Source organism: Ranitomeya imitator, chromosome 2 (assembly GCF_032444005.1).
Source record: "Ranitomeya imitator isolate aRanImi1 chromosome 2, aRanImi1.pri, whole genome shotgun sequence".
In the NCBI taxonomy this organism is placed as follows: Eukaryota; Metazoa; Chordata; class Amphibia; order Anura; family Dendrobatidae; genus Ranitomeya; species Ranitomeya imitator.
Genome location: NC_091283.1, coordinates 278,730,268 through 278,753,544, shown reverse-complemented (window position 1 = coordinate 278,753,544; position 23,277 = coordinate 278,730,268). Strand labels below are relative to the sequence as shown.

The following is a 23,277-nucleotide window of genomic DNA, read 5'->3' as shown; positions in this document are numbered from 1 at the left end:
CAACATCAACTGTTAGGAAGAGATGTTTGGAGGCAGGACTGAGACGGTGCAAGGCCGGAAAGAAGCCATTTATGACAGCCATACAAAGACAAAGGTGGAAACGGTGGGCATTGAAATAGTTAAAATGGAGGAAGGAGGAGTGGGAAAAAGTGCTATTTAGTGATGAAAGCACTTTTTGCATTTTAGGAAATGATGACAAGTCTTATGTGAGATGGTTCCCACATGAAGAGTACAAGCCCGAGTGTTTGAGCTCCTCTGTGAAACATCTGATGAAAGTAATGGTCTGGGGCTGTATGACAGCCAACGGTGTTGGAAGGCTTCATATTGTGGAGGGTATGGTTAATGCAAAAAAATACATAGACATCCTTAATAAGAAAATGCTGCCTTCTGCTCAACACTCCGAATTAAATAAAAAATAATAAATCTTAAAAAGTAAAATTTAAGTCTGTGTGAACTTGCATTGGAAGTTAGTGAACTTAGAAACCTGTTCACCATTCTACACACTGTACTAGTGTAGGTGTGGTTATGCTGTAAAAAAAATTATCAAAAATGCACATACCATAACAATTTATACACTTAGAACATTAAAAAATGGGTATGGCATACAATGAGGGATTACAAAAACATATATGTTCCACCAGTTTCACTGTAGAGATGCAGAAGTATGAAACAGTTTTCTTCACACCTATGCAGGACTTTTGAACACCACTGTATGTATAATGGATGCACTATCTTGTTGAATTTATGCACCACTCAATAGCTGTTGTCATTCTCTTTTGAGAGAATTACTTTTTTTCCTATTTTATAAATATTTCTAAGCATGCTTTTTTTGGACAATATGCTAGTTTGTATATATTTATATATGTATAGTATCTCTTTAAAATATAACTTTATGATACACAAATACGGAGCCATTCATGAGATGGACATATAAAAAAGGATTCTTCCCTATGAGACTTTTATTGTGACTAAGAAGAGATATTTTCTTCACAAAACATTAACCACATTCTGAACATGAAAAAGACTTCTTCCCTGTGTGAGATTTATAATGTTTGAGAAGACGCGATTTATCTGGAAAACATTTCCCACATTCTGAACATGAAAAAGGCTTCTCCCCTGTGTGAGTTCTTTGGTGTCCATCAAGATGCGATTTACGATTAAAACATTTCCCACATTCTGAACATGAAAAAGGCTTCTCCCCTGTGTGAGTTCTTTGGTGTCCATCAAGAATCGATTTACGGTTAAAACATTTCCCACATTCTGAACATGAAAAAGGCTTTTCCCCTGTGTGAGTTAGCTGATGAGTGATAAGATGTGTTGTAGTTTTAAAACAATTCCCACATTCTGAACATGAAAAAGGCTTCTCCCCTGTGTGAATTCTTTGGTGTCTATCAAGAATCGATTTAGAGTTAAAACATTTCCCACATTCTGAACATGAAAAAGGCTTCTCCCCTGTGTGAGATCGCTGATGTTTGAGAAGACTTGATTTCTCTGTAAAACTTTTCCCACATTCTGAACATGAAAATGGCTTCTCCCCTGTGTGAGTTCTTTGGTGTCCATCAAGAATCGTCTTAAGGTTAAAACATTTCCCACATTCTGAACATAAAAAAGGCTTCTCCCCTGTGTGAATTCTTTGGTGTCTATCAAGATGCGATTTACGGTTAAAACATTTCCCACATTCTGAACATGAAAAAGGCTTCTCCCCTGTGTGAGTTAGCTGATGTGTGATAAGATGTGTTGTAGTTTTAAAACAATTCCCACATTCTGAACATGAAAAAGGCTTCTCCCCTGTGTGAATTCTTTTGTGTCTATCAAGAATCGATTTACGGTTAAAACATTTCCCACATTCTGAACATGAAAAAGGCTTCTCACCTGTGTGAGTTAGCTGATGTGTGATAAGATGTGTTTTAGTTTTAAAACAATTCCCACATTCTGAACACGAAAAAGGCTTCTCCTCTGTGTGAATTCTCTGATGTTGGAGAAGACTTGATTTCTCTGTAAAATATTTCCCACATTCTGAACATGAAAATGGCTTCTCCTCTAAGTGAGTTCTCTGGTGACAAACCAGATGTGATTTCTTATTAAAACATTTCCCACACTTGGAACAAGAAGAGTTATTCTCTACTGCGTGAATTTTTTGTTGTTTAACAAAAGATTTTTTGAAAGAAAAACTCTCTCCATATTCTAAACTTGAAAATGATTTTTTTGCTTTATGATCAGTTGGTTTTTGAATGCTTATTTTGTGACTTTGATTTTCCGTAGTAGTCTGTAATGAATCGGAAGACAGGACCTGTTTGAAAGGATCAGATGAGAGATCATCGCTGTGAAGGGATGTTGCTGTATCTGGAGTAATGGCATTTACTATAATTGTATCCTGTGGAGTCTCTAGATCATCTGATTTAAAAATTGAAGATGTCAGCTGTCCCTCTGGTCTCTTGGTACAGTCATCTGCCAAGAATACAATCAAACAAATTTTGAATAAAATATCCTTGACTTATATTTTTGAACATTTCTACTTAAACTGTCTGTAAAATAGCAAGTTATGTAAAATATTGATTTACCAAGATAATGACAGCTCACAGGCCAATAGAAAACCTCTTAAGATGCACGAGTAGATCGTGGTGCTCCACTGTTTGTTCACTCTGCTTCCCAAATATCGAATAAAAAGCCACCAAACTGTATTGCAGGCAAAAATAATACCAATAAAAACTCTAGTCATCTGAAATAAAGTCCTCACTCGGGTCCATCATCGGTCAGTGGAAAAACAGGTTTCCACATTATTAATGGATCAAAGTCTTTTGAAAAGCAACATGGCTTCAATAAACCAATCCAGCAATATCAGCTCTGCTGGACGGTGCCAGATACAAGCTTGTTCTCCTCTGGTTCAGTCCTCTGTGCTCAGCTCCTGGCTTCTGTATTAATTACCTGTTGCGACCCTGACCCCTTTACTGACTACTCTTGCATCTTCTGATTAGGTATTTTCTCTGCCTTCCTGGTTCTGACCCGGCAACCTGAAGATTCTTCTTCCCATCTCATGCAACAGGACAGCAGGTAACAACGTGGTACAAGCCTAAGGGTACCGTCACACTATAACATTTCGATCGCTACGACGGTACGATTCGTGACGTTCCAGCGATATCGTTACGATATCGCTGTGTCTGACACGCAGCAGCGATCAGGGATCCTGCTGAGAATCGTACGTCGTAGCAGATCGTTTAGAACTTTCTTTCATCGCTGGATCTCCCGCTGTCATCGCTAGATCGGTGTGTGTGACACCGATCTAGCGATGCGATCTAGCGATGCGTTCGCTTGTAACCAGGGTAAACATCGGGTAACTAAGCGCAGGACCGCGCTTAGTTACCCGATGTTTACCCTGGTTACAAGCGTTAAACTAAAAAAAAACAAACAGCACATACTTACATTCTGGTGTCCGTCAGGTCCCTTGCAGTCTGCTTCCAGCACTGTGACTGCCGGCCGTAAAGTGAAAGCAGAGCACAGCGGCTGTGCTTTCACTTTCACTTTACGGCCGGCAGTCAGTGAGTACGGGAAGCAGAGACTGCAAGGGACCTGACGGACACCAGAATGTAAGTATGTGCTGTTTGTTTTTTTTTAGTTTAACGCTTGTAACCAGGGTAAACATCGGGTAACTAAGCGTGGTCCTGCGCTTAGTTACCCGATGTTTACCCTGGTTACCCAGGGACCTCGGCATCTTGGTCGCTGGAGAGCGGTTTGTGTGACAGCTCCCACACTACGATTTACCTACGATCACGGCCAGGTCATATCGCTGGTCGTGATCGTAGGTAAATCGTATAGTGTGACGGTACCCTAAGGGTCTCTGTGTAAATTCAAATCCATGTATATCCTTTAAAGGATGATGAGCAAGGGAATCCCTGGGATATGGAAAACGGAGTAGATAGCGCCAATCCTGTTTGTAGTAGCCATCTTTAGAGCTCCTAGGTGACCATGAACAGCGCCCCCAATATATTTTTCTCCAAATTATTCCAGCAAGATTTAGATTCATATAGCTAAATGGCGCTCCTTCTCTTTTTAACCCCGCCATGTGCCCAGACAGTGGAATACAAACATATATAGGTATTGTTGGATTCAAGAGAAGTGGGAAAATAATTTGCAAGATCTAATTGTTTCTTATTACACTTTTTGATGAATTCCAATGTTATCACCGCATAAAATGACACGTCAAATTTGAAATATGGGACCGGATGAGGAAAATAAAACTTGCTGCTGAAAGTGGTTAAATTTAGAGTATTTGGGGAAATAACTGCTGTAGTCAAAAACTGAGTATAGACAATTACATCTACTGAAATTATCAAACTTATATGTCTTCATCAGTAAAACATGAGTAACTAATGGTGAAACCTCTCTGGAGTAATTACAGTATGTGACTTGGTAATTCCCGCCTGTTTTGTGGCTGTCTAACAGTCGCGAAACATGCGGCCGCAGGGACCCAAACAGGTCATTCAAGAATAGAGAAATTATAGTTGACAAGGAAAAAAATGTAAAGAAACAATTTACTGTATAATAACTTGTATATAAGGCAAAAAGTAAAAAGTATTTATTAAAAAATTAGAATTTAAAGTAAACCGAAATTGATTATTTTATTTAAAAAACTGGACATCAGAGGGTCACAGAGGAATTATCGAGTATGCTGGTTTTGTCAGCCAAGTATTGCTTGTTCATATTTAAAAACTTTTCCATTCTTGTCAAAAATACCCTATCAGGGCCTGGATGCTGGGAGGGTGTCATGAAATTAGGCCAGGCCTTTGACAGTGTACCCCTGCATCTGCTGTACCTGGTGTGTGTCTCCCTAGCCTTTCCTCCTTGGTTGGGCAAGCTGCCCCCTGCTGCTAACGTTGTCTGATGGGAATTTTGTCATCATTTCCTTCTGAACTTCTGGTAAAGCACCATTTTAGTATACCTATCCACCTCAGAAGGGAGAGATGGAAAGTTCTCCTTGTAGCATGAGTCTAGCAGGGTGTATAACCAGTACTCTTTCTTGGCCAAAATGAATATAACATGAGGGTCACTGGAAAAGCAGCGGTACATAAAGTCTGCCATATGTGCCAAGTTCCCTACAGCCAACACTTCCCTGTCTCCACCATGATGACTGTAAGGGATCTCACAGGGGAAGTGGACGTCGACTCCACTCACCTCGAAGGAGGGGAGAGAAGGGCCCAGCAGGGGTCGGCTCTCTGGCGCCACCACTTGCCTCAGGTCAGGCAGGGAACTGCACCGAGGGCAAATAGTCGCCAGAAAGGCTACCCTTGTAGGTACAAGTTAGTGAGGCGCTCCCAATGAGGGGGAATATATCACCAGTTCAGGCTGGGGATATATATATATATATATATATATATATATATATATATCTCTAAACCTCCCGGCCATCACAGCCAGAGTTCCTCACTAAAACAATACGGTATTCTGCCACCAGTTCCTCATTTAAAATAAGCCCGTCCGACAGCAGGCTTTGATCGGGTCAGGAACCAACCCTGGGGTAGCGTATAATATAACCAATGGAGCGTGCGGATTCGTGGATCGAGATAAAAGAGCAGCCCAAGATTAATTTTATATTTAATCGCCGAAGAGGCGCACTAGAAAATACAGCTATACATACAAGAGCAAATATTTACAGTCAGGAGTGTAGTACAAGGATAGGGTATAGATAGGTTGCAATTACCGTGTTATGTAGCATGTGACTACAGGGAGGCGCTGATGGATCACAGATCCAAATCTTAGTTACAGGCTTTCCGGGCTGTGTCAGCAAACGTAACCTCCGGCCATCAGGAAACCCTGTCCAAAATGAGGGGCTGCCTAATAGCTCCTAGGCTGCTACCTCACACATCTGCTCCCACCCCTGGGTGGTGCAGCCTCTCTCCTCCCATGTCTGAGAATATTATTTTCTGCCCAGGGTCAGCCAAGGGTCAGAGTAGAAACACAAAGATTGGCCTCATAGTGAGGCTATAAAAAGCCTACCAGACCCAGAAAGATGCCATCCGAGTTAACCCTGCAACTACCTGACCCGAGAACCCAGTAAACCATGACAACCATAACCCGCTGGGCCCTATCCTATTTGCCTGATTGTAATGACAAAAAACTGTCATCAAGTAAAAGTCTGACTGATTTAACAAATTCAGTGTCCCCTGGGTTGTTTGCTGCGGAAGTTCTGGAAGATGGGAACATATAGCCAGTGGAGGCCTATGGGCCACAAGTAAGTGTGATGCACCCCACACACAGCAGCACTCCGGTACTGGGAGGTGCCAGAGTGTGCTGCATAGACAGCAACTTGCCCACAACTACCTCACTCAGTCACCTTACACAAGCATGGTACATGTGTGAGCTTCAGAATCAGAATCTCCACCAGGTTACACCTATTATCACACACCACCATAGCAGGTTGTAGAGTTTGCGGATAGAGCCACAGATCTGTCTGGTCTGTTTTTCTTTTCAATAACTCTGCAGCGGTGTGCGGTTTGTCTCCTAGACAAATTAGCTTCAGTGGAGTCTGTTTCCGCTTTGCTAAGGCAGTGCTGCAGAGCTTCCAGCTTCTGGCTGATGTGGAGAACGTACTCTGAGATAGCAAATCAAAGATGATAGATGAGCAGTAGGGGCTGCAGGAACTGAAGTAGGAGGTGGACAAAACCCTGATAGAAGTAGGGCCAGCAATCCTCCGTATCAGTAGCACATGTACCATGCCAGGGTGGGACTCGGGCTCAGCCTCCAAATTATTCACTCATTATTTGCCGTCAAATAATGAGCACAGTAACTATGTTAATAAGGTCAAGGTGAGAACAGTGGACATGTGCTGGTATAACACGGGGACTCCAAATAGGGGTACAAATAGTGGCGGCTGGGGACTGAGCAGCGAAGGACCAAATGTGTACACCTATAGCAGGCAATAATTTAAAAAATGTATTTCTAACTAAGGAAATGTCACACAAACCTAGTTCTATAGTATATATGACAATAGTCAGTTTTGGAACAACGAAATTTGTAAAGCTGTTTTGGAGCAAACATATTTGGCTAACTGTACCAGTCCAAGTATTTATTTTAATTTTAAAACACCGTAATATTACAAAAAGCACGTTAAACTGTATAGATGACTAATTGAATCCTCAAATTTCTTTTTTAGAGCGTTACATACCAACATAATGTTACAAGAACCTCGTTTTACAGGTTATGAATGAATCTTTGAATCTATAGAAAGTTTTGGAACTTTCTTAGCAGTTTTATATACCATAAAAATGTAACAGAAAACACCTACCGTATATACTCGAGTATAAGCCGACCCGAGTATAAGCCGACCCCCTAATTTTGCCACAAAAAACTGGGAAAACCTATTGACTCGAGTATAAGCCTAGGGTGGAAATGCAGCATTTACCGGTGAATTTCAAAAACAAAAATAGATCATTATTTCCCCATAGCTGTGCCATATAGTGCTCTGCACTGTTCATATTGCCCCATAGCTGTGCTCCATACAGTGCTCTGCACTGTTCATATTGCCCCATAGCTGTGCTCCATACAGTGCTCTGCACCGTTCATATTCCCCCTTGGCTGTGCCCCATACAGTGCTCTGCACTGTTCATATTCCCCCTTGGCTGTGCCATATAGTGCTCTGCAGCGTTCATATCTCCCCATAGCTGTGGCCCATATAGTGCTCTGCAGCGTTCATAGTTCCCCATAGCTGTGCCATATAGTGCTCTGCACTGTTCATATTCCCCCTTGGCTGTGCCATATAGTGCTCTGCAGCGTTCATATCTCCCCATAGCTGTGCCCCATATAGTGCTCTGCAGCGTTCATATCTCCCCATAGTTGTGCCCCATATAGTGCTCTGCAGCGTTCATATATCCCCATAGATGCTCTGTATAAATCTGTGCCATGGCCGCTGCTGCTGCAATAAAAAAAAAAAAAAGCCATACTCACCTCGCTGATTGCAGCTCCCCAGCGTCCGGTCCCGGCTTCTCTCCGCACTGACTGATCAGGCAGAGGGCGCCGCGCACACTATATGCGTCATCGCGCCCTCTGACCTGCACAGTCAGAGAGCAGAGACGCCGGGAAGATGGAGCGGCGCCCGGCGGCTGGAACGCGGACAGGTGAATATTACATACTTACCTAGTCCCAGCGATCCTGGCGCTCCCCGCCTTCCTCCCCGTCTTCGGTGCCGCAGCTTCTTCCTCTATTAGTGGTCACCGTTACCGCTGATTAGAGAAATGAATAGGCGGCTCCACCCCTATGGGAGGTGGAGCCGCCTATTCATTTCTCTAATGAGCGGTCCCACGTGACCGCTGAAGAGGGGAAGAGCTGCAGCACAGAAGACCGTGGGACGGCAGAGGGAGCGTCAGGATCGCTGGGACTAGGTAAGTATGCCTCAGCGCCCTCACCCCCTCACCCGCCGACCCCACCGCTACCGTGACTCGAGTATAAGCCGAGAGGGGCACTTTCAGCCCAAAAATTTGGGCTGAAAATCTCGGCTTATACTCGAGTATATACGGTAATTCTTTATGGATGACTAATTAAATCCGGACAAAATTTACAAAGAGCATTTTTAGAGTTGTACATATCACTAAAATATCACAAAATGCACCAAATACTATATGGACAACTAATTAAATCCAGAAATATTTTTCAACGCTTTTTGTAGTTATATACCACTGTAATGTAACAAAAGACGCGTTCCACTGTATTTGAATAATTGAATCCAGAATTTATTTATTTTTTTTTAGTAAATATTTTGTAGTAGTAGTTTATGTACTTCTACAGTCATAAAGGCTATACTACCCCCTTGAGAAAGCGAGGCAAAACGCGCGTCGGGGCGTGTACAGTGGCCTACCCGCAGTGAGGTGAGATAATTGTCCCCCTTTATCCCTCTCCCCCCCTTACTTCTATAGTGGCTCATGTTAGGCACTTAGTGTGGGTGAGAGTCTCCGGCTACCTACACATTATACTCAGAGTTTACTTCACACGAGACTTGGACTGCTGGGAGACTTCAGTGGGAATTTTTTTCTTGCCTGCACCTTACTATACCTTATTGTGTGGTGTTATGTTTACTATTTATATGCGGTAGACCCAATCTTTTCTGGCGTCTTTTACTTGTTGTGTCTGTGTCTGCACTGTCAATATGTGACAGTTGCATGTATTTATGTGTGGTAATTATTTTAATAAAGTTATGTTTATATCTGTTTTAACGAACTTCCATGCGTCCTCCTGATTTATATATGTTGGTTATATGGAAGTATCTATGATGGCTGTGGCTGATGTCGGTCACTAAAATGAAGCTGGAAATTTTGAGAGTCATAAAGGCTTTGCAGAAAGTGCAAAGCAAGGAAAACATAAGGAAGGTAATCCATAAACCACTGAGAGACAACAAGTGGCGAGCCTCATTCAAAGATTTTTAAAATGTATTGCTGTACTCCTACACTCAATAAAAGGCTTGGCAAAATGTGCAAAGCCAGGAAAAAATTGTAAGTAGGGTAATGCAGTAATCCTCTTCAGATGTGAGCTTATTCTCCTTCCTCAGGAAGCGTGAGGAACTGCCTCCACCCATTTCCTGGAGCCCTATTCCCAGGTGCCTTAGCTGTAAGTGACCTGGTTATGGGCAGTGGCGGAGCCCCTGACATTTAGAAAAGGGCGACAGAACTCTGTGTCACCTGCACCAGCTCCCGTATAAGAGGTGCAGAACCCCAAGGACAGTACTATCTCTTGGGAGTGATCTCAAGCGGCATCAAGGAGCTTGTCCCAGGCCCGATCATTCCTCAAGAAGGGTTCCTCATGCTCCCTTCCTTCTGGGATCACACCGACCGTGTTACGGCTACGACTGCAGATGCGGCCGAGCCGACGCCTCCACGTCGCCAGAAATAGCGACGTGGGGCGAGCGTCCCTAGTGGGAACAGAATGTGGACCCACAGAGTTACCTGGACCTACCCAGACTAGGGAAGGGCAGTGAGCAGGGTCTGTGGCAGCTGAGCATGTGGACAAGATGGCGATATGCAGAACTAGATTACACCGCACAACTTCAGGCATGAAGAAACAGTTTACTCAAATGAAAAACACTACATAACAAAACAATGTCAGGATCCCGATTCCACACATCAGAGTAGGGTACACGTCTCAGGATAACAGACGAAAGCAGGAGGACATCATGGGTTGATGCAGTCCAGGGTCATCTGGCACAGGCTTACTAGAACGGCCTCTCTCAGACCTCAGGCATAGCACTGGTTCAGCAGGAGAACATCAGACACAGGCCCAGGACAGACGTCATCACAGGGTGGACCCCAGGGAACCAGTGGAACATCGGGTCACAGGCACGACATCTGGGACACTGGAGTGGCAGCCCAGGGAATCAGGACATTGGACACCGGAAGGACATCAGGAATACCGGATAGACATCTGGGACACTGGCATGGCAGCCCAGGTCATAGGTTGGGACACTGAGAAAATAAACTTAGGCACTCAACTTTGTGGAATTTTATGATTTAATGTAGTCATCAAATTAAACGTTTCGGACACAATAGATGGCCTTCTTCTGTAACAATGTGCAGGATTAGAGATATGCGTGAATGACCGCATGTAAAAGTGTCCCACATCAGCACTGTAGCAGAGTGAATCTGCAGAGAAGCGAAATGTCCAAAGACCGGGTAACCGGTAATGCATGGAAGGCCAGGTGGGCGGCGTGCCAGTCAGAGACGCAGTATCCACTGCTAGTCACTACATTAAATCATAAAATTCCGCAAAGTTGAGTGCCTAAGTTTATTTTCTCTTGATATATGGTGTTAGACCCTACTTGGGCACCTCTTCGGGTAGTGCATACGGTGTTGTTCCTATAGGTTGGGACACTGGCGTGGCAGCCCAGGGCATCAGGTCATCGGACACAGGAAGGACATCAGGAATACCGGATAGACATCTGGGACACTGGCGTGGCAGCCCAGGTCATAGGTTGGGACACTGGCGTAGCAGCCCAGGGCATCAGGTCATCGGACACAGGCTGGACATCAGGAATACCGGAAAGACATCTGGGACACTGGCATGGCAGCCCAGGTCATTGGCTGGGACACGGATGGCACAGGACCAGGTAGCGGAGGTCATCAGGTTCCTAGCTATGGCCGTCAGGCTCCGGGCATCGGTCCTAGGAAGGAACTCAAGCGTGATGGTGCAAGCACCGCCGGACTGGAACTGGGCCAGACGCGGTTAGCACCGCATGGAAGGCTGAGCACAGCATAGTAAGAGCTCAGCAAGAACACCGAACTCCATCTTTAAAAGATGAGCCCAGAAAGATCAGTCACTGGGTGCGGGGTGTCAAGACACAAAAGGACTTCAGAAACATAACACAAAATACACAGTTCAGACAGGATCAGGTACTGGATATGCAGCCTCCAGGATAGGCGGGTCTGGGTACTCTGCCCCCCAGAACAGGGACCACAAAGCGAGTGGCCATGCAGCAGAGCAAAAACATCACAGCACATGTACAGCTACGCAGCGGTGGCAGGGAACTGAGCAGCTTCCATACAGGTAACGGACTACAGTATCCCTGCAAGTTAGGGGGAGAGGAGCAAGGGTTACAGCAGAGACATGCAAAAGTAACGCCGAAGAAAAAAGGTATAAACCCAGCGGCATTACACACCGCATACCAGTGATGTTGACTTTCTAGGCTCGTTCATTCTTTAAGAAGGGTTGATCCTGCTCCCTTCCTTCTCAGATCGTACCCACTGCATACCAGCGATGATACCTTTCCATTTTGATAAACAAGACAACTGGTTGCAGCCTTCAAGGCAAGTGTTCCTCCTCTACTGCCCACTGGTTGAATTAGATGTGATGATGGTTCCTAAACTCTTCTATGGACTCCCATCTCCGCTGCCAGTTGTACGCAGCGACCTCACCCGAGATGCCAACTATCGGTACCTTGTGGCTAATGGGCCAGATAGCATTTCTCCAGCCCTGGTCCTGGCTTGCCTCCTTGTCTCTTCTGACCACCCTAGGTCCCGCAGTCTGCTCACCACTTCCTTGATCCTGACTCTCCCAACCGCAGTCCACAAGAACCTCACCAGTAAAGAGTGCAGCCTGGGTTAGTCCTTGGTGATTTCAGGAAAGAATTCGGCTCCTGCCACTACTACTGTTGTACAAGCTTTCTCTGGCTCCAACATTCCTCTGGTCACTCCCTCATGACTAATTGAATCTGGAAAATTTTTTGAACGCTTTTTTGGAGTGTTTTGGAGCAAAGTGCCCAAGAGCACGGAATTCTCCATGAATAAAAAAAAAAAATTTCAACACTTTTTTGGAATCTTATATAACAACAAAATGTACCACAAAACACGTAATACACTATGGATCACAATATATAAAAAAATTTTATAACAAAAAAATAAAAATAATCAACTATCACAGCTATATATTGAGCAACTGACTGCAAAGCCCTAAACACTGCCTACAGACTGCATTCATCGACTCTCCCTGCTCCTGCAACTCTCTCTTCAGTCCTAGCCTAAATGCAATTTGTACAGCTCTGCTAAAATTAAGAGACCACTGCACAGTTTTCTAAAAATTACCATCTCTACATGTCTGACAGCCATTCCATTCCAGTGTCAGTTGAATTCCAACCAAAGTACACCTCATTCTACTTAATGTGCTTCTGATTAGGTGATCACCTGAACCAAATCTTATTTAATGAGGCAAAGTATAAAAAACCCTGCTGTGGTCTTCACAATCCTCTTGCAATAGGACAAGTTGAACTGCAAAACAAGTGCTAGGAATAGCCCTAAAGTAATTTTGTAACAGGCTCCTAAAGGCAGGCCTCAAGTCATGTAAATCTAGAAAAAAGCCTTTCATCAATGAGCAGCAAAGGAGAGCCAGGCTGAAGTTTGCCAAAGACCATAAGTATTGGACCATAGAGGACTGGAGTAAGGTAATCTTCTCTGATGAGTCTAATTTTCAGCTTTGCCCAACACCTGGTTGTCTAATGGTTAGACGGAGAGCTGGAGAGGCGTACAAGCCACAGAGTCTTGCACCCACTGTGAAATTTGGTGGAGGATCGGTGATGATCTGGGGATGCTTCTGCAAGGCTGGAATTGGGCAGGTTAATCTTTGCGAAGGACGTATGAGTCAAGCCGCATACAAGGTTATCCTTGAAAAAAACACTTGCTTCCTTCAGCTCAGGCAATGTTTCCCAACTCTGAGGACTGTTTTTTGCAGCAAAACAATGCCCCTTGTCACACAGCAAGGTCAATTAATGAGTGGATGAAGGAGCACCACATCAAGACCCTGTCATGGCCAGCCCAAACTCCAGACCTGAACCCCATTGAAAATCTCTGGAATGTAATCAAGAGGAAGATGGATAGCTACAAGCCATCAACTACTTAAATTTTTGTGCCAGGAGTGGAATAAGGTCATCCATCCAAAAGCAGTGTGAAAGACTGGTGGTAAGCATGCCATGACGCATGAAAGCAGTGATAAAAAATCATGGTTATTCCACCAAATATTGATTTCTGAACTCTTCCCTATCTGATACAAAGTTCAAAGCACAAGATTAGAAGGGCTGTTAGTATGATGGTTCAGCTTCAGCACCAGTATTTACACTACACGACTGAGACATTGTACTGTACACACACGCCTGGACAAGCACACTCTCCCTCCAATAACAACTGTCACAGAGATGTGCAATGGCATCAGTGTGCCAAAACTGAGGCCACCTACCATTTTAACAACCCCCTGATGATGTCACAAAGCCAGGAATGAGAGTAATGCCACTACTAAGATGGCTACAGCATTACAGTGACCCGCAGGCAATCCCCGCATGCTTTTTGGCTGTGTAACAGTCACCACACACGCGGGGTGGGAAATAGAGTTTGAAATCGAGCACCGGCTAATGTTTGCCGAGTAACGAGCACATCCGAGCACCCAGATAATCAAGTGATATCCGAGTATCACTGAGCACATTCGCTCATACCTAATCGGGATTCTAGGAAACCAACAGCATCATTACCCTCCGCTTTCTCTTAGAGGACCATCATAAAATTATTCTTCAAGTGATTTTCTAACTTGTCAGAACGTTCTATGTACACTGCTATTTGGCTTTGAAGTTTACAGATCTGGGCAGGTAACGGTCAACGTCTCCTAATCCCAGGAAGTAGGTGGATCCTCCAGGTTGTAAGTTCTATAGGAAAGGGCTTTCACAAAATCATTTCAACATTTTCGGACGGAGGAGAAGGTTCTATTCTAGAGGTAAAATGCTGATCACATGATCGTGATACGACCGAAATGCACGGCTAATTTTTGAAAATTTAAATAGGCCGCAATCCACAAGTCATGGGAGAGTCCAAATAGTTTGGGAAAAGTTGCAGGACTGCTGGACGGGGTTAAAGAAACTATTCTGGATAAAGTGCGCTCTCATCCGTGTTAGGAGGGAATGGAAGGATGGGATGGGGATTTGTTGGGGGTGTTTTTCTGTTGTTTGGGGGGAGGGGTGTGGGGTTGGGGGGGAAATTTTTGAATAATGTACATCACCATGGTTACTGTGGTTGTGACTTCAGCTGCAACTGGATGAAAGAATGCGGCATAAAATGTTCTGTGGAGGGAAAATGTCTGGAAGAATGAGAGTTGTGATTTGGAACGTTAGGGGTTTGGCGTCTGGAGTGAAGCGGCAAGATGTGTTTAAATTTCTGAATGACGTCAGTGATCTGTCTGTAGGAGACTCATAAGGTGAAGGAGAGAACGCATTTTCTGACTAAAAGATGGGTACAGGTGGGATATCATGCCACATATTCTGCATACTCTATGGGGGTCAGCATCCTCATCTGTGTTGGGGTTCCTTTTGGGTATCACAAAATGGTTATAGGTCAGTCGGGTAGATTCATATGTTTACTTTGTAAATTGTACGGATGTCTGATGTGTTCCACCACCATATTCTGGGAAGGTGATCGAAAGTTCTGGAGATAATGGAGGAGACACAGGGGATACCATTTTTGATAATAGGGGACTTTAACAATATTCCAGACACACATTGGGGTAGGGGGAGACAAGAGCCGTTGAAATCGGGTGGTAACTGTACACCATTTGGTGCGGTCTTGAGGGAGACCGCTCTGCATGATTTATGGAGGATTTCTCATCCTGGGGTGTACAAATATTCCTGTTTTTCGTCCTCCTTCGCTTCTTTGTCAAGAATAGGTCTGGCCTTGGGCAATACACCGATGTTGGGCCTTGTTGGGGAGGTAACATATATGGCTACTCTAGAACAATATCCGATCATTCCCCCATGAGTGTGATACTTGAGGGAGTGGGATCTGTACCTGCTAGGGGGTGCATGTGAAGGCTGAATCCGTTATGGCTACATCTTATTGACTTGGATGGACATACAGTTAGGTCCATATATATTTGGACAGAGACAACATTTTTCTAATTTTGGTTATAGACATTACCACAATGAATTTTAAACAAAACAATTCAGATGCAGTTGACGTTCGGACTTTCAACTTTCATTTGAGGGTATCCACATTAAAATTGGATGAAGGGTTTAGGAGTTTCAGCTCCTTAACATGTGCCACCCTGTTTTTAAAGGGACCAAAAGTAATTGGACAGATTCAATAATTTTAAATAAAATGTTAATTTCTATAACTTGGTTGAAAACCCTTTGTTGGCAATGACTGCCTGAAGTCTTGAACTCATGGACATCACCAGACACTGTTTTTCCTCCTTTTTGATGCTCTGCCAGGCCTTCACTGCGGTGGTTTTCAGTTGCTGTTTGTTTGTGGGCCTTTCTGTCTGAAGTTTAGTCTTTAGCAAGTGAAATGCATGCTCAATTGGGTTGAGATCAGGTGACTGACTTGGCCATTCAAGAATATTCCACTTCTTTGCTTTCATAAACTCCTGGGTTGCTTTGGCTTTATGTTTTGTGTCATTGTCCATCTGTAGTATGAAACGACGACCAATCAATTTTGCTGCATTTGGCTGGATCTGAGCCCACAGTATGTCTCTGAATACCTCAGAATTCATTCGGCTGCTTCTGTCCTGTGTCACATCATCAATACACACTAGTGACCCAGTGCCACTGGCAGCCATGCATGCCCAAGCCATCACACTGCCTCCGCCGTGTTTTACAGATGATGTGGTATGCTTTGGATCATGAGCTGTATCACGCCTTCGCCATACTTTTCTCTTTCCATCATTCTGGTAGAGGTTCATGTTGGTTTCATCTGTCCAAAGAATGCTCTTCCAGAACTGTGCTGGCTTTTTTAGATTTTTTTTAGCAAAGTCCAGTCTAGCCTTTTTCTTCTTGATGCTTATGAGTGGCTTGCACCGTGCAGTGAACCTTCTCTATTTACTTTCATGCAGTCTTCTCTTTATGGTAGATTTGGATATTGATACGCCGGACCTCCTGGAGAGTGTTGGTCACTTGGTTGGCTGTTGTGAAGGGGTTTCTCTTCACCATGGAGATTATTCTGCGATCATCCACCACTGTTGTCTTCCATGGGCGCCCAGGTCTTTTTGCATTGATGAGTTCACCAGTGCTTTCTTTCTTTCTCAGGATGTACCAAACTGTAGATTTTGCCACTCCTAATATTGTGGCAATATCTCAAATGGGTTTTTTCTGTTTTCGCAGCTTAAGGATGGCTTGTTTCACCTGCATAAAGAGCTCCTTTGACCGCATGTTCACTTCACAGCAAAACCTTCCAAATGCAAGCACCAATCCTCAAATCAACTCCAGGCCTCTTATCTGCTTAATTGAGAATGACATAATGAAGGGATTGCCCACACCTGTCCATGAAATAGCCTTGGAGTCAATTGTCCAATTACTTTTGGTCCCTTTAAAAACAGGGTGGCACATGTTAAGGATATGAAACTCCTAAACCCTTCATCCAATTTTAATGTGGATACCCTCAAATGAAAGCTAAAAGTCTGAACTTCAACTGCATCTGAATTGTTTTGTTTAAAATTCATTGTAGTAATGTCTATAACCAAAATTAGAAAAATGTTGTCTCTGTCCAAATATATATGGACCTAACTGTATAGGGGGGACATTAAGGAATATTTTAATTGACGTTATGGGAGGCTATGAAGGCTAATTTCAGAGAGCTCTGCATTAAAGAGATATCCCAAGTCAAGGTAGAAACGGGCAGGAAGGATCAGATGTTGATAGAGAGTTGAAGGAGGCGGAGGAGACATTAATCAACGATCAGTCCCCAGAAGCACAGGGAAGGTTGAAGGTAGCGCAGAATAGAGTATGTCAGATGGCAATGAAAAAGGCGGAACGTAGGAGAATATTTCAAACTGCTAAATATTTTGAGGAGGGGGACAGGGCGGGTCATCTCCTTTCTAGAATAGTGGCGGCTCAGAGAGACTCCACACCACATATTTCTTAATATACAGGTAAAGTCAGACAATATGGGTCGGAGGGTGGTGAAGTCTTTAGACGCCGCTAAGGCTTTTGATAGTGTGGAGTGGCGGTATTTGTGGGCGGTCATGAAGGCTATGGGTTTTGGCGACAGATTTATAAGATGGGTGCAATTGTTATATGCGTCTCCAAGAGCCAGGATACGGATAAATGGGCTCTTGTCAGGGGATTTACATTTATATAGGGGAACCCGGCAGGGGTGCCCTTTGTCTCCTCTGCTGTTTGCAATTGCTGTTGAGCCCTTGGTGGCTGTGATATGGAGGGATAGGGACATAAAGGGATTTCCATACAGAAACTATGAAGAAAAGATTGCCCTGTATGTGGACGACGTGTTAAGGTACCTTCACACATAACGATATTGTTAACGATATCGTTGCTATTTGTGACGTAGCAACGATATCGTTAATGAGATCGTTATGTGTGACAGCGACCAACGATCAGGCCCCTGCTGGGAGATCGTTGGTCGCTGAATAAAGTCCAGAACTTTATTTCGTCGCTGGACTCCCTGCTGACATCGCTGGATCGGCGTGTGTGACACCGATCCAGCGATGTCTTCACTGGTAACCAGGGTAAACATCGGGTAACTAAGCGCAGGGCCGCGCTTAGTAACCCGATGTTTACCCTGGTTACCATGCTAAAAGTAAAAAAAAACAAACACTAGATACTTACCTACCGCCGTCTGTCCTCCAGCGCTGTGCTCTGCACTCCTCCTGTACTGGCTGTGAGCCGGAAAGCAGAGCGGTGACGTCACCGCTCTGCTTTCCGGCTCACAGCCAGTACAGGAGGAGAGCAGAGAAGCAGAGCGCAGCGCTGGAGGACAGACGGCGGTAGGTAAGTATCTAGTGTTTGTTTTTTTTTACTTTTAGCATGGTAACCAGGGTAAACATCGGGTTACTAAGCGCGGCCCTGCGCTTAGTTACCCGATGTTTACCCTGGTTACCGGCATCGTTGGTCGCTGGAGAGTGGTCTGTGTGACAGCTCTCCAGCGACCAAACAGCGACGCTGCAGCGATCCGGATCGTTGTCGGTATCGCTACAGCGTCGCTTAATGTGAAGGGGCCTTTACTGTTCTTGGAAGATGAGCAGGAGTCTCTGGGGGCCGTTATGAACAGTATTACTAAATTTGGGGCTCTTTCCGGTCTATCTATTAACTGGGATAAGTCTGTGTTGTTGCCCATGGACGCTGCAGCTCCTCTGACACTAGACCCTGGGGTTCCCTTGAGGGTGGTACATGAGTTTAAATACCAGGGCATCGTGGTTTAGGACAAAATAGAGGACTATGTGCGGCTCAACCTGACTCCTTTGCTTGGGAAGTTTCAGCAGAAGATTGGGGCCTGGAAGAAGCCATTTCTGTCGGTTGAAGGAATAGTAAATCTGATCAAAATGATACTTATGCCTCAGCTCCTCTATTTGCCTTCTGGGCTCTATGGATGACGTTGCTACGGATGAATGTGGAAGGTTGATTATTGCAAGATTGTTGTTTGCTGCGAGGAAGCTTATTTGGTTGGATGAAAAACCACCAGGTAAAAAGGAATTTATTAGCAAAATACATTTTATTGCCCTTATGGAAAGGAATATCTACATCAAGAGAGGTCAGAATACAAAATGTGAAAATGTGTGGGGCGGATGGATGGATTACCCAGGCGTGTTGTGTGCTGAGTTATTGCAGAGTAGAAGGGGGGTCATTTAGTTGCTTCTGGAGGGACTTCTACATGTATAGGTGGGCTTTTGTAAAGCTTAGGGTACCGTCACACTAAGCGACGCTGCAGCGATACCGACAACGATGTCGATCGCTGCAGCGTCGCTGTTTGGTCGCTGGAGAGCTGTCACACAGACAGCTCTCCAGCGACCAACGATCCCGAAGTCCCCTGGTAACCAGGGTAAACATCGGGTTACTAAGTGCAGGGCCGCGCTTAGTAACCCGATGTTTACCCTGGTTACCAGCGTAAACGTAAAAAAGAAAAAAACACTACATACTTACATTCGGTGTCTGTCCTCCGGCGCTCTGCTTTCCTCTGCACTGTCAGCGCCGGTCAGCCGGAAAGCAGAGCGGTGACGTCACCGCTGTGCTTTCCGGCTGGCCGGCGCTCACAGCCAGTGCAGAGAAGCACAGCGCCGGGGGACAGACACGGAATGTAAGTATGTAGTGTTTGGTTTTTTTTACGTTTACGCTGGTAACCAGGGTAAACATTGGGTTACTAAGCGTGGCCCTGCTCTTAGTAACCCGATATTTACCCTGGTTACCAGTGAAGACATCGCTGGATCGGCGTCACACACGCCGATCCAGCGATGTCAGCGGGAGATCCAACGACGAAATAAAGTTCTGGACTTTCCTCAGCGACCAACGATCTCCCAGCAGGGGCCTGATCGTTGGTCGCTGTCACACATAACGATTTCCTTAACGATATCGTTGCTACGTCACAAAAAGCAACGATATCGTTATGTGTGACGGTACCTTTAGTCTCACTTTTCATGAGGTGATGTTGTCAGATGGTTTTATTGGATAACAGGTAGGGTTTGGGGGAGGGAGGGGGGCTGGCTATGGGGTAAGGGTCCCGTTTTCATAAAATGAAAATGTATTAATTAGTTTTGTATTCATTGTACCTGTCTGGAAATTGTGTCAGACTGTTACTGGCGTGTCATATGCTTTAATAAAAACTATGTGATTTAAAAGAACTACACGACTGATAAAGCAGCCACAGCCGGTGACAGAGGAATCTGTGACTTCACTGCATTTAGTGGTCACTACTCACCTGGGTAGTCATATGTAGGAATCTCCTCTTTACACCGCTCATCACCCCTCACATATGTCTCTGTAGTATTAATATGGGTCAGATCTTCACCCTGAAACAAATATTGTAAAAGTCATAGACAGACAGAGAAGTCACATCTATGATCAGCTCTAATCCTGCCATCTTCACCGTTCTCATTACACAAGTATAAAACATATAATACTGGTGGATAAAACAAGACTGAGCACAAGACCTTCACAGACGTCTACACATCATAGGGGAGATCTCATGACTCCTTCTCTCCATCTACCTGATGATCCTGAGGAACATTGGGATCTTCTTGTTTACAGTCCTGTGGAAGAAGAGGATGAGGACATCTCTCTGGTGTTGTCCCCTTACTGGATAGATCTGGAGGAAACACATACAGGGACTGAATTCATTCTTTACATACAGATAATTATAGACCGTATGTGTTTAGTCCTGTCTATCACCTGGTGATGTGAGGGGCTGGGGAACCTCCATCATGACGTCCTTGTACAGGTCTCTGTGTCCTTCTAAATACTCCCACTCCTCCATGGAGAAATAGACGGAGACATCCTGACACCTTATAGGAACCTGAAACATACAATGATACCGTCAACCCCCCCCATCCCTTCATAGTGTTACTGTATAATGTCCCAGCATTCCCAGCAGTGTCACCTCTCCAGTCAGCAGCTCAATCATCTTGTAAGTGAGTTCTAGGATCTTCTGGTCATTGATGTCCTCATGTATCAGGTGAGGTGGAGGCCCTGTGATTGGGCTCAGGGGTCTTCCCCATCCCTCAGACACAGGGTCCTGACAGCTCTCACTAGAGGTCTTCTTCACTACTGTGTAATCCTGGTTATGGAGAGACACATGAATAAATCTCACTACAGACATTTCCAGAGTCCTCACCTCTCCAGTCCTGTCCATCTGTTATTCCCATAGATAAGAATGATGTAATGTGACGTCATCAGAATCTCTCACCTCTCCAGTAAGACGGAAGAGGATCTCTAGGGTGAGGTGTAATATTCTCTCCGCCATCTGGTCCCTGTCCATATCCATCCTTGATGATTATTTCAGAAAAATTGTCTCAGTATACAAGATGTCCACTGAGAGATCTGATATTGCAGGGAAATGAATAAGAAGAAAGTGAGCCAATGTAACATCATAAAGGATGACAACAATGTGAAACATATCAGGAGATAGAACGTGTACATATTGTATTTTCTAGTCTTATACGGGCTGGAACACAAGTTAAATTACTGATTAAGACATCTCCTCCATGCTCCCAATCACTGGCTAAGTTGGTCATTGCATCAGCAACTTATTGGCTGTAGGAATCACAAGTTTGTTGGGACTGACCAGGATGTGCTGCAAAAGAGCGGAGAAGATGGAGGTCTGCTGAGACCAGCTATGACTGTGAAAAGTCATCATGTCATCTAGACAAGATGGAGATCGAAAGAAAGACGACCTCCAGAGATGTAATCCATAAGATACCTGGATGCAAATGATCATTGTATGGTCTGCAGTATGATGATGGCTGCTAATAACAACTCCATGTACTCCCGCCTCGATTACTGCACACCCTCCTCTGTGGCCTCCCCACTAACTCCCTTGCACCACTCCAGTCAGTCCTCAACTCTGCTGCTCGGCTAATCCACCTCTCTCCTCGCTACTCCCCTCTGCTAATCCCTCCACTGGCTCCCAATTCCCCAACGAATCCAGTTCAAACTATTAACACTGATCTACAAAGCCATCCACAACCTGTCCCCTCACTATATCTCTGAACTAAACTCCCACTATCTTCCCTTACATAATTAATCCAAATGAATCCCCTATGAAACGGAGGCAAATAGAAGCAGTGCCAGAACCTATGCCTGCCTCCGTTTCATTTGGATTAATTCCTCAGTATACCGTATTTTCCGCTTTGTAAGACGCACTTTATTTCCCCCAAATTTGGGGGGGAAATGTGGGTGCGTCTAACAAAGCGGATATACCGCTTACCATTACAGGCTGGGAGGAGGGGGTGTCCGCCGCCGCTACCGCCTGCCGCCGCTGTCGTCCGCCGCCACTGCCGGGGTTGTCCGCTGCTGCCCCGGGTGATGCTGAAGGCTCCGGTGCTGCGGGGGGCTCTGGCGACATTTTGTGAAAGACCAGAGCCCCCCGGCAGTTCTTCCATGCGTTCCAGTATGACTAATTCCGGGAAAATGGCCGCCGGAATCTCGGGAGATGAGATTTCAGCGCTGAGATCTCATCTCTCGAGATTCCGGCGGCCATTTTCCCGGAGTTAGTTCCAGTATGACTGACTCCGGGAAAATGGCCGCCGGAATCTCGGGAGATGAGATTTCAGCGCCGAGATCTCATCTCTCGAGATTCCGGCGGCCATTTTCCCGGAATTAGTCATACTGGAATGCATGGAAGAACTGCCGGGGGGCTCTGGTCTTTCACAAAATGTCGCCAGAGCCCCCCGCAGCACCGGAGACAGCCCTACAGCACAGGAGCCCCCTGCAGACCCCTCATCCCAGCCTGCAGCAAAGGAGCCCCCTGCAGACCCCTCATCCCAGGCTGCAGCACAGGAGCCCCCCTGCAGCACAGGAGCCCCCTGCAGACCCCCTCATCCCAGCCTGCAGCAATGCTCCACTCCTGCCTCCGGCAACGAGCCTGGGACCCTGATCCACTACAACCACAACCCCTGGTAAGTAATAAGACGCATGGATTATAAGACGCCCCACCAATTTATTAAAAAATAGTTTTTTCCTATTTTTCTCCTCAAAATTTGGGGTGCGTCTTATAATCCGGAGCGTCTTACAAAGCGAAAAATACCTTATTACCACCTTATATCTTATTACCACCTTGCTGTCTGCTATATTACTGAGCTTGGAGTCTCTCTTTTTTCTTCCCCCTGGCATAGCTACTTATATATTTTCTAACACGGTTTATATATTCTGATTAGTAACTATCCTGTGTTTGGTACCTTTAGCTATAGTTATCTTGCCTGGGAGTTGATTTACTTATGTGTATGTACGGTTTGCTTACTCAGTATTTTTTGGCTTGCTCCATAGCTATTTACTGTATCCGTGCGTGGTACTAGGATTTCCCTTCTCTTTTCCATTGCATCTTTTTTTTTGTACTA

At 44.9% G+C, this 23,277-nt stretch overlaps 1 protein-coding gene across 1 annotated transcript; it reads right to left on the bottom strand.

Annotated features, from left to right (window-relative positions):
• Positions 1 to 746: 746 nt before the first annotated feature.
• Positions 747 to 22,035, bottom strand: LOC138666927 (oocyte zinc finger protein XlCOF6-like). Its single transcript, XM_069755118.1, has 6 exons — positions 21,129 to 22,035; positions 20,823 to 20,999; positions 20,615 to 20,738; positions 20,434 to 20,531; positions 20,145 to 20,235; positions 747 to 2,448 (listed from the first exon to the last, which is right to left on the bottom strand). The coding sequence occupies exons 1-6, from the start codon at positions 21,204 to 21,206 to the stop codon at positions 998 to 1,000; spliced, it is 2,019 nt and encodes a 672-aa protein (XP_069611219.1). The 5' UTR covers positions 21,207 to 22,035; the 3' UTR covers positions 747 to 997.
• Positions 22,036 to 23,277: the final 1,242 nt, after the last annotated feature.

What these genes read in the sequence shown, in the direction of transcription:
- LOC138666927 (XM_069755118.1), bottom strand. Translation starts at nt 21,206, where the DNA reads ATGGATATGGACAGGGACCAGATGGCGGAGAGAATATTACACCTCACC. An exon ending in TTGAGCTGCTGACTGGAGAG is followed by an intron (nt 20,739 to 20,822) that starts GTGACACTGCTG and finishes TGTATGTTTCAG; the next exon opens with GTTCCTATAAGGTGTCAGGA. An exon ending in ATGTTCCTCAGGATCATCAG is followed by an intron (nt 20,236 to 20,433) that starts GTAGATGGAGAG and finishes TATTTGTTTCAG; the next exon opens with GGTGAAGATCTGACCCATAT.